Here is an 11,923-nt window from a genome sequence, read left to right as displayed (position 1 = left end):
TCTTAACCGGTTGACGCATATGTTTATAGTAGCAGTCATTGTATGCATACTTACAGTTCTTACTTTATAGTTGTCTTGCTGCTATAGTAGATGTTCATGTATGCTTTCAGTTTCAGTTACAGTAGCGGTAGCCGTTATTCAGTCAAGTTCTTACTTTCTTTCAGTTTATTGCTACTGTATTCGGTATATCTGCTCTTTACCTTACTATTGTTGGGTTACTTCTTGTATTTGTGTGACGCCGTGCGAATATAGGAGAGACTCTGTCCGTGTGAACAGTGGATTCCCTGTGTTTGTGGCAGATCTGACATACTCTGGGGTCAGGCTTTTCAAAAAAAAAAAAAAAAAAATTTCAGACGCTTTTCCGCTATGTTTTAAACTAAAAGGGACCCCGGGGCGTGACACAACTTCTGAGTGATCCAAGTTTTCATGCTTGTAGTTTCTCAATATGTTTGTCAAACAACAAAACATGTTATCTCGAAAATAAGAGATCATAGTAGAATGAGCTCTCTATCTAGACATATTATAAGACCCCCAAAATTGCATGTGTTAATTCTAACATGTATTTAAGAAATTTAGTCTATTTAAGAAATTAGGCCCTATGGAGATCAACAATAAGAGATCAGATTATTATATAATTCCTTCATTATTAGATTATTATGTTGGTATTAATCGCTATTAACAATAATGTTGATTACGACTTAACGTAGACGCATTATCCATGTCTCAGTAACATTTTAGGATCCTTGCAATCTTTTTTAGAATCCAATGACTTAGTAATTATGCTTGCTTTAATTAATAAAGCCGTGGTTAGATGCCGATGACTATGATCACTTTGACATGTACAAAGATTTTGTTCTTCAAGGCCTAAATTCTGCTTATTATCTATAGTTTGTTAACTAGGTTCGTCTTTGAAGTCACTTGGTTCGTCTTTGAAGGAATCGTGCAATGCTAATGGCGACTCACACTGCAAGGACAAAGAGTTTTGCTCGTGTTGCAGAGGAAATGGTAATTTCTATCATATTAAAGTGATTGATAGTGTTAACTTTTTACTTTTTTCTTAATAATTTTAAGACGTAATTATTCTAAACTATATTATGTTTATTTTAGAGGAAAGATGATCCACAGAAGAAAGAGCCTCAATGTGCTGAAGTTTATTTGAAAACTCATGTGTATAAGGATGGAACATTCATGGATGGAAAAACAGCGGTATATTTTTAATTTCATGCTTTTAAAAGTATTTTGAATCAAAAGAATATCTTAATGGTGTCTTATATAACATAGATATTTATTGTAGAATGATTTGAAGAAAAAGCTAATTGAAACCTCGGAGGGATCAACATCACAAGGAAAGGTTGCATGGCAAGGTGATCCTTACTCCGAAATCATAGGAAAGGACAAGCGTGGATATATGCGTGGTGTAGGATTAGGTCCTACGCCTAAAGATATATTCAACTCATCCTGTTTGCGTCGATTTGAGGGTTTAAGGATGACAAATTTCGATGAGACAATAGTTGAAGAAAATATACGTCAAATGAAGGAGCATATGGAGCGATTGGAGATGCAAGTACAAGACCAAAATAAAATTATCTTAGATCAAAACAAATCTATTGCTGAGTTGAAATATATGGTGCAATGCTTGGCAAATAATCAACCAATGCAGGTTCTATTTTGCTTTCTCTCTTTCTTTTTGTTTGAATAATATGTTTATTTATCTAGCGTAGTTCATCTACAAGGTTGCAAATCTCATTTTTCTACTATCAATTGTATAGCTTACTGTATTATTTCTAGTTTGAAACAGTAGGAATTAACTTTTCAAGTTTAGTTTAACTTGTGAATTTAAGCTTATCTAACTTGATTGGAGTGCTTTATACGATTCTTGAAATATTTATTTCTCATACATAAATGCTTGTTTCTTCTTTTTGNCCTCTAACTTAAGGCATTTTTGCAGAAAAATCCCTCAACTTTATATCTCTCAACCCGCCCTCACTGGACAGTTTTCGCCCGGAGGGCCGGTCTTCTCGACTTGGGACCGGTCCCCGAGAGCCTCCCCAGATATCACGCGTTCGGGAACCGGTCTCTCCCCGGGAGACCGGTCCTTACCTGAGAGACCGGTCCCCAAGAGCTTGATTTTCAGAACTTAGCCGATTTTCGCCTTCTCTCGCTGGCGTCGCACACGGGGACCGGTTCCCTCAGCCTAGGACAGGTTGCATCAAGAATCGCCAGCAACCACCAGCCTCGGGGACCGGTCTCTCCTTGCTAGGGACCGGTCCCCGAGAGCAAAATCTGCCTAGTGCAAATTTTCGCATCATTGCTCTCGTGGACTCAATTCCAATGCACTTTTTGTGTTTTGGACATCTTTAGCTTTTCCGAAGGATACTCACTCGACAAGTAGTCGATCCTGAACGAAGTACAACTTTCGGATTTCGAGAATTCACTTATATATATATATTAGGCTGCATTTGGTTCGAGTTATCCTGGCAGGATTACAGGCAATCCTGCCAGGATAACTGCGTTTGGCTAATCCGCTATATAATCTAGTCGTTAATGTAGCATTATAAATCGAGCAGGATTACATAAAAAATATTATCGGGAGGGGGGTCGTGTATCTTGCATTACTGAAACCCGTTAATATTACATATTATATAAAATGACAATTTCACCCTCCAACAACCCCAAATCTAATTAACAGTATTATTTTCATCTCTCTCTCTCGCCTTCCCCACTCTCTCTCGCACGCCGCTTTCTCTCGCTCTCTCTCTCTCGACGTCTCTCTCTCTCTCTCTTTCTCTCTCTCGCACGAACACCTATCTCTTCTATTGCGTCGTCCTCCCAGGTAATTATCACGATCCCCTTCCCAACATTCTTCATTTCCGCAAAAAATAATATTCAAATGACCACAATAAGGGCAATTTTGAAAAAAACTATACTTTTATGTCAGGATTACTAAATTTTATAAACTGAACCAAACGTATTAATGCTATAAATACTGTAATCTAGTATTACATTACTACATTAAACCAAACGCACTAATGCAGCATCAGTAGTAATCTCACGCCGAAATCCAAGATACATGGATATATCGAGATACTTTGTAATATTATATAACTCGAACCAAACGGGCCCTTAGAGTTGTGAGATGTGATGTTTGTACATGGATTTCTCTGTTGTACTCCTTAGATCTTATATATATACAGTAAGCTATGTTATAGTTTTGGCAAGCTCATATGGGGCTGAACCCCGAGGCGTGACATCTTGGACACATGACAGATTTGGGCATGCTATCGGGGTTGCTTCCCTACAAGCCCGTGGTGTGATAGAGGTCATCTTGCATGGACACTCAACAAAGTGTACCGAGCGATTCTAACTTCATTGAACCATCTGTCATAGACCTCTTTATCACGACGATGTTGTGCAGTGCTGTCTTCTGGAGGAAGTATCATTTTGACAATAAGGTGTTCAAAACACCTTATTCATTGAGTAAATATTTTATTTTCCTGTGCCAAATAGTATAGTTCTTGCTTTCCAATTTTTTACCTTTATGTAAATCAACAATCATATTTTTGAAGGCCATTTCACTGCATAAGATTTGTAAGATAGTGCATTAGGCACACATAATTAATAGAATTGAAATATTCTAGTCTATACAACACGATAAAAAATTTCGCTAAGCTCATAATCATCACCCTGTGCAGGCTTAAAAATTCAATCTTATTTATTTTTAACTTGTTAGGAACAAATCCAGATTTTATTAAAGGAACAAATCAATCATATCACTATAACAAAACTAGGTTGTAGAGACACTTCTTTAGGACACTTTAGTACAAATGTCCCAAAATATGTTCAAAAACTCTTAAAATTAGAAAAAAAAACTAACAAGGCACAAAAAAAAAAAAAAAAAACAAAAAAACAAAAAGGGATCGTATCCCTCTTCTCCCCTCACCCGATCCCCCGAAACCCTAGAGGCCCTCGCTCTCCTCCTCCTCCGACGTAGCACTATAAGAGATACAGTTCCGGCGCCGGAGTTCGGCCGCGAGTACGAGACGCCACGGTGGCCGAGGGAGTGAGCGGCAAGCGTCGAGGCGGCGGTGGTGGTGGGGAAGGAGTCCGGCGACCACTTTTTGGCTGTGCTCGTCGCTGCGTCGAAGGCGCGAAAGGAGGAGACGGAGAAGAACGTGAGCTCGATCGATGGTAGGGTTTCTTGTTCATGAGGATTTAGGGTGTAATTTCTTGTAAGAATCTCTTTGTGCATGAATCGCTTGCTTTGATAACAAATTAAGGCTTATATAGATGATCTTTGACTAAGCTTTTAGTGATTCATATGCTTTTAGAGAAGGTAAATAGCTTCCAAAATTGCTGATTGGATTGTTGGGACCATTGTCATAAGCTGAACTTTGTTGAACAGAGGCATATATTTTGCTTCGTATCTTATGCTTGATTGAGTTGCACACATCATCTGAACATGAACTCGACTTGGTTTCATTTAGCTTGTGAAGTATTTATTGAATCGTTGATCCAACTAAAACTTGGAGAAATGTAAGAGATGTGATATTATTATCACATCTCCAACACCACTCTCCTCGATTCCAATCTAAGGAGCTTGAGGTAATTTTAGTGCTACTAAGAATTTGATTCGATTCATATTAGGTTTAAATCCTCGATTCCCATTCATGTAATTTTTTTTTCCTGTTTTTTTGGTGATCTGCTTCCTATTTGATGTGCAATGCATAAACCAATTTTACTCTGTTGGAGTATAGAAGGATTAGATAGAAGGATTAGAATCATCAAGATTGGATTTTGGACATTAGAACAGGGATTTGTAAGCTTTTACGATCTAATCTCATGGAATAAGCTCTTACGAAATGCTCGAATCGGTTTTAGTTCGATTTCCGTGTAGTATTGCTTCGGAATCAGTTCGAAGAGAGATTGAACTGGTTTTAGTTTTTGGCTTGTCTCTGAAAACCAAGAGTGCCCACCACCAGTTTGATCAAAAGACTCTACCAAAGAAAACTACTTAATTGCTTTAAAAAAATTGTAATATTTGTTAACTCTATTTGCTGTAAATTTGATTGATGTGCTGCTATCAATCTGAAGCGCAGAGTTACAAATTACTCATAAATCTTTCGGGCTGTTACTTCTCTACTCTTAATTGGATACCAGTTGGTTGCAATGATTGTGAATACATCATGGTTATGTTATAGATGCTTCTTTTGAATATAGGATTTATATATGATGTAAATTTTTTGAGGTTGGGGAACCTGTTGGCGAACTCTAATGACAGAAATGACATGATGCTTATTTCTAATATGGTAGATTAATGGGGGGACTTCGTTATTAGGTGGGGATAAACTATACGGGTCAGGATCTGCATCTAAACTTTTTTTTTTTTTTGCCAGGAAACTTTCTCGCTTCATAGCAGCCGAAAAACTTCACTGCAAGATAGACAAAGTCGCCAACATTCTAGAAACTAACCGACCTGACGCCAGAAATGCTTTCTACCGGGCAACTATCAAGCAAGGCGATTTCTTGCTCAACTACATCCAGAAGCTATCATGAGTGATCGATTTGTAAACAATCTTTTGTCCCTTAAAACTTAATATGGTGCTGAAATTTCCTTTCATCTTTTCATACATCTCTCTATGAAGCTCCTTATCCGCAAATTCAGTTGACATTTGTTTGGACAGAAATTTCTTGGTCGATGCGTATCGTTTTGAATTCTTATATTCCTATTTGTCATTTTAGCTAAAATTAGCACACAAGATCCGAATTCCTGCGGCAGCTTATCTATCTTGTTTTTTCATGTTGGTAGTGCAGTTCATTCGGTAGTACTTTTTATTTACATCAAGTGAAAACTATAACATGTCAAAGCAAGTTTTGCGATTAGAGAAGTTATTGCCTGGGAGTGTGTAGATTATATCTTTTAGGAATTAAAATTTTATTTTTAAATTCTTTGTAATTTTGGTCATAATCTAAGCCAAAGAGTTTCATCTAACTACCAATAATTTAACTTTTGCTTGGACTTTTTTGCTAGAACTGAAAGCTATCAAAGAGATTTTCAAAAGTGCTATCAGAAATAGTGTTTTTAATGAAAATCATGGTATTTGTAGGGACTTTCCTGCATTTTAGCCTTATGAAGTTATGATAATATCCGGGTGGTTTTAGGTTTCATCTTTCTACCTGAATATTAACAGTTGATTATTGGAGTTGTATTTTTTGTATAACTCTATATAAACTCTGTTTTCAAATTAGGCTTTAAATTTTACTTTAATTGTTGCTTCACTTGGTTTTGGGGGTAGTGAATTTCTCTATTTCTTTTGTCTATTAGGCTTCTAATTGCTCGGATTTGGTGTTACTCGCCTCGTCCCCAGCTCAGAGGGAGAGATCGGTTGTGTCTTACTTGGGTTGGGGGTTTCGATTGCCCATTCGATTCGCTTTGTGTGATCGGGGGCTATCGGATTCTCTTTTTTCGCTGGTGTTCGAGCGCGGCGCGCTAGGGTTTAGAAGAGAGGCTTCCAGGTGAGCTTATCTCGCTTCTCATTTACTACTCTCGAAACCCTAGGTTTAATTCTTTGTTTTTTTAAGTATAAATCCCTCATTGCTTCAATTGTTTCTAGTTTTTTAAGTATAAAATTGAAGGTGATGAGGATTGGAGGAATAGTTATGCAGTCGAGTTTTTACATAAGGAGTTGCGGCACTTTATAGCTTGGTAGATTATTTACTTTTATTCATGATTTGTTGATATTATGTCTCGAGTGGTGAATGGAATATCAAGTTCTGCCACATTGCCGCATTCTTTATGAAAAACTATAATCATATCAAGTTTCTTCATGCTCTGGTGAGAGGCTATATAGTGCATTGAATAGCTAGTAAGTTCTCCAACTTTTCTTACATTAATTTGTTAATTTTGCAGCTTATTCACTTATTGAAGCTTTTCTGAGCAATCATATGGCTCCTCCATCGAAAGGTGTGTTGCTTATTGAGATTATGTTACTTTATTGCTCCGAGGATCGTTCATATTGATATATTTTCGGTCGCATTTGGACATTGAATTCTCTTGATCTGTATTATTATTATTTACATAACAAAGAAAGAATTCTAATCGGTGCGTGTAGATTTTAGAAGTTTAAACTTTTAGACGTGCTTTTCTAGGTATGCAACTCTAAAAATATATTCGGCAGTCATAAGTGCTGATTCATGTTTTGTGGTTTCCTTCAATTTAGAAGCATATAAAGTGTTTTTTTACGAATATGAGCATATTTAGTTTTGAAAATGTTAGGTTACACGTGTTGGACTAGTTATCTAATTTGTCGCAAAACTTTTAAATTAGTCTTTGTTTCAACATTACCTAGAATTGCAAGCTGGACCAAGAGCCAAGGAGAAATTAGTGCTAGCTATACAATATTTTCCTTGTTCTTACAGCTCTGACTTCTGAATGGTGCATGTTCCTTTTTAGATGAACATGTTCTTTTCTTTGATGTGTCATAGTTACTATCTTTACAGGGCTGCTATGGTGTACTCCGATTTGTCATGGAAAGCAGTGCTAAAGGTTGTGAGGTTAGTGTAAAAAAAAAAAGGGTCTAGTCTTGAGTGATTTTATCATCTCTTTACAACATCAAGTTTTATAATAGCTTTCTGTTAAATCCTCTAGAACTTGAGACATCACAATTCCTAGCTTTTCACTTGGGATTTAATCAGGTTATAGTGAGTGGAAAGCTTAGGGCTCAGCGTGCTAAGTCCATGAAATTCAAGGACGGCTACATGATCTCCTCTGGACAGCCAGTTAGGGAATACATTTATTCAGCTGTGAGGCATGTTCTGCTTAGGCAGGTCAATTGTCTAAGTTTTTTAGTATTTCTTCACTTTTCTTAGAGGGGAACGTGCAAATAATGCTCTTAAACATATTGATGAGGACTTTTCTTAACTTCGGTAATTTTTGCTGGACCTGCTGCCTATATACCACTTAGCTGTTTAGCATATAATATTTCCATAATAGATTTATAGGAGTCCAATCATAACCTAATTAGATGTGGATAGGCAATCCTTATTTATAGCAGATCAATTAGGATGAAGGAATAAGAAAAGGTTCACTTAATTTCAGGTTATATCCATCTCTAAAATCATTTTCTCTAATGGTGCAACTCCTCATTTCTGAAGTATGATGGCCAAGATGTATTAATTTGGAACAAACTGCTTTTGCTTACTAGAATGTAGTTACATGGGGATGATTTTTTTTGCTTACTCAAATTTGGATTGGAGATTCGTTTGATATGGGTAATCAGATTAGATTGAGATTTACTATGCAAACTCCTATTTTATTAAATGATTTGGCTTTTCTTGTTTGACAATTATTGTATGTCATTAAATTTAAATTTGTTTGAATGATGAATTTGTTTTTATATCTCAATTTAAAGAGTCTTAAAATTTTGTCTAGTTTGTTTTTAATTGTATGTTTTATATTTTGGATTGGATTCACAACAATTACGAAATCGATGGTATAAATTTACTAATTTATACTAGCGCTTTTTACTATATTGATATTTGTAGATTGATATGCACTAATTTAAAACAGTTCAACATTATTCATTTGATAGTCGAAGAACTATAAATGGTGTAACTTAATTATTTTGTGCAGTGTTTCTTGTGTCAATTTCATCCGGCAGTTTCGAATTGGATTATTAATGTCTTGATACTAATTTCGTCGGAAAATGATTTGTTTAATTTCTTGCGGAATTCTGTTGCATTTTGTTGTTATAAAACATAGGCAGTACACTCTTCTTTTTTAATGCTCTGGCAAATCAAGGATGTTGCACAAACTTGAACTAATTCAAATGTTATTTAATGTGCAGGTTCAACTATATATTCGTGGAGCCGATCAAAATTCGTCTATACACTTTTTGATTTTGTTATCATACAATTTTTGATTCTTTGTATTTCTTTCAGTTAGAGAGTTTGATTTGTTATAATTACTACAGTGACTGGATATTTTTGTTGTGACGTATGAATATTTGATTTTATTTTTATCTTTTTAACAAGAATTTAAGAAACTTTCTTCATTGCTTTTTTTGAGTCTCATCGATTTAATGTAAATGATGATATTAGTTAAACTAAAGTTTAATACTAGACTCGATGTTTAAATAAAATATTATAATTTGAATGATAATGGGACACTTATAAAGTGTCACTATATAAAAAAAATATTACTTTTTAAAAAAAAACTAGGGACACTTATGTGTGTCACTAAAAGTAAAAAAAAGTGTCACTAAATTGTAGTACTTATTTTGGAATATATCGACACTTTATTATGTGTCATTATATACCCTAGGGACTGCACATATAGCGACACTATTTTTAGTGTCGGTATTTTTTCCGGCATTATTTTTTTAGGTTTTAGGGACACTTAAAAGTGTCGCTATAGCTTAGTTTTGTTGTAGTGTATATATTACATAGATATGAAACATTAGTAAGATACAAAATAATAAATATATGTATCGTGAAATATAAATAATAATGTCAAAATTTAATCCGAAAAATATTGCCGATATGCAAAATACACTCCCTTTACATCACTCGGGGAATATTACAATTTTTTTATGCAGAAAAAAAAAGTGTTACAAAATCTATGGAATAATTGTATATAATATCATCCTAACCAAGGGAATGCCGCAGAGTCAACTCATTTTTTCAACAAATTAAGTTTTATAGAAAATCACAAAGAACCGAAGTATTTATTTTGAGAGAAACCGCAGCATGCACAGAGCAAAGATATTACATAGCTGCTTTAAGCATAATTAGAAAAGCAACAAAAAATGGCAAATTGAACTAATTAATACGCTGCAAAAAACAACTCCTCAAAAGAAATTTATTTTTTCACATTAGTAAAAAAAAAAAATTAGTATAGATGGGTGGTACAACAATTGCTTAAAAAGTCGAGAAGGACTAGGCCACTCATGAGGAGCGGAAGTAGCCGAACGCCATGGGTGACCCTCCCCTCTGTACAAATGTACAAGAGTGGAGGGGGTGGAAAAAAGTCCATAACGTCCGCTACTCAAAACCCTGCTCTGCACTCCATGCAAGCATCGCCAGCTATCTCGAAGGCTGGGTCCAATAGCTAAATCAAAAATAGGAATGATAAGACAGCAATATCGAATCAATCAAATATACCAAGTCAATCTACTAGTATGAACTACAAACTTACAACACTCGACCAACTTAAACACCTAAACACCTAAACACCTAAACCAAATACCTAGAAGTCAAAACCCTACAAACATATGAAACACCAAGAGCCTAAACATAAATACCTAAATGCGTAGCACCAAAAGATGGGGAGCTCCATCAGCCAAAAGTTTTATCTCAAAGGCACCCTTTGTCAAAAGTTTTCTAAAAACTTACTAAAAGTACATACTTACTTAATCTAAAATTTTTATTTTCGAAGACACACCCCTCGTGAAAATTTATCCTACTAACAACATGACACGTAACGTAGTAGGTTGCAGATTCCACACAAATCTCCGTACGTAGTAGAGATTCCTAACAATCGACATACTTTTACGTATTGTACTTAACCAACGACTAACAATTTACATCCAACACCAACACTAGGACAACATAGGCAACCATGCGGCACGTTTATGTTTCCTCTGAGACGGGCTCACTTGTCTCCTTGAAACATAAACACTGCCCAGACATGCAGTGCACCCGGTCCAACCTTTTTTTTTTTTTTACCGTGTAGAAGGCGCTGAGACTCTAAAGTTTTACCATTCCGAAAATTTTAGCCAGGGCCCCGCACTGTTAAGACATAGACCATATTAACATAAAATATATGTTTTTTAATATTTATATAATTAACTACTCATATCATTCGATATGTATCGTTTATAAATATTAATAAACTAATTTAAAAAATTTTATTATAATATTTTCAAATAACCTTATTTTTTTTTTTTGACTTTATTCAAACATGGTTTCGCATAGTCATCCTCCAGCACGCATAGATAGTAGTGCGTTCGCATGGTACACAGCTGTCGCTTCGCACAGCCACGGCATGAAACGGTCTGTCTGCCACCGTGTGGGGGCACAATGTAGTGAAATTTGGAACCCAAGTTATTCAAGAAGGTGACTTTGATAACATTCATACTCCAAAACGTCATAAATCACAAAGCAACGAAAAGGTTGTTAACCATAACCTCGTCAAAATGAGCAAAAGCAGAACTTATAGTTAGATTGATAAAAATGATTAGATATCATATCTAATAAAAAATGTCACTAATCAAAGTTAGACACTATAAAAATTTAGCTAAATATAACTCTTTCAACAAAGTATTCAAAGTAAGTACTATAGGTTACTGTTTAGTAAACGGTATATATATAAATAAATATATGTAAAATATTGGGATTTCAACGTCTAATCTAAATGTAACAAAACAATCCTATACAAAAACACTGTATTCTTTCGGATTGTAAAATTATACTTGAGCTAGAAAATCCCAAGATAATTATCCATACTCGAGAAAAAATCCCAAAATAATAATCTAAATATAATCTAAGTTAATACTTTAAATACTCTTAACCACTTCAAGAAAAACATTTGAAAGGTTAATATGAAAAAGTTTTTAGTTAAAAACATCTAGCTAAAAGAGAAAAAAATAAAAAATAATACTAAAAACCAATCGCGTCAGACGAGGAGAGCGCCCCTACCGACGTGCCCGACTCGCCCGACGACCCGGACCGGGTTCGGAGACGCGAGCTGACGAGCCCGACAACCTGGGGCGGACCGGACTCGGTCGCGTAGATCGACACGTCCGTCGGGGTGGATCGAGCCGGGTTCGGATCGGGCACGCCACAAATTCGACCGGGTTTAGTTAAAATAAGTAGTTTTTTTTTTTTTTTTTCATCATTTGGATTCTGACTTTGGACGTTAGACATG

At 35.6% G+C, this 11,923-nt stretch overlaps 1 protein-coding gene and 1 long non-coding RNA gene across 3 annotated transcripts; both read left to right on the top strand.

Annotated features, from left to right (window-relative positions):
- Window positions 1-401: 401 nt before the first annotated feature.
- On the top strand, window positions 402-1,714 carry LOC109706056. Its single transcript, XM_020226860.1, has 3 exons — window positions 402-1,005; window positions 1,108-1,206; window positions 1,295-1,714. The coding sequence occupies exons 1-3, from the start codon at window positions 946-948 to the stop codon at window positions 1,697-1,699; spliced, it is 564 nt and encodes a 187-aa protein (XP_020082449.1). The 5' UTR covers window positions 402-945; the 3' UTR covers window positions 1,700-1,714.
- A 2,169-nt stretch (window positions 1,715-3,883) lies between these two features.
- Window positions 3,884-9,041, top strand: LOC109706051. 2 transcript variants are annotated; one of them, XR_002215028.1, is made up of 7 exons: window positions 3,884-4,188; window positions 5,394-5,564; window positions 6,323-6,513; window positions 6,908-6,961; window positions 7,498-7,551; window positions 7,693-7,824; window positions 8,844-9,041. It is a non-coding gene; the product is annotated as an uncharacterized LOC109706051 (long non-coding RNA). The 2 variants fall into 2 exon arrangements; XR_002215027.1 differs by lacking the exon at window positions 7,693-7,824 and having other exon boundaries at window positions 3,886-4,188.
- The last annotated feature ends 2,882 nt before the right edge of the window (window positions 9,042-11,923 follow it).

This window comes from Ananas comosus, unplaced genomic scaffold (genome assembly GCF_001540865.1).
Source record: "Ananas comosus cultivar F153 unplaced genomic scaffold, ASM154086v1, whole genome shotgun sequence".
NCBI classification, from domain to species: domain Eukaryota; kingdom Viridiplantae; phylum Streptophyta; class Magnoliopsida; order Poales; family Bromeliaceae; genus Ananas; species Ananas comosus.
The sequence above is the reverse complement of the archived record's forward strand: the minus strand, read 5'-3'. Positions and strand labels throughout refer to the sequence as shown.

Coding starts and splice junctions, on each gene's coding strand:
- LOC109706056 (XM_020226860.1), top strand. CDS start 946: ATGCTAATGGCGACTCACACTGCAAGGACAAAGAGTTTTGCTCGTGTT. Junction 1,006..1,107: donor CTCGTGTTGCAGAGGAAATG/GTAATTTCTATC, acceptor TGTTTATTTTAG/AGGAAAGATGATCCACAGAA. Junction 1,207..1,294: donor TCATGGATGGAAAAACAGCG/GTATATTTTTAA, acceptor TATTTATTGTAG/AATGATTTGAAGAAAAAGCT.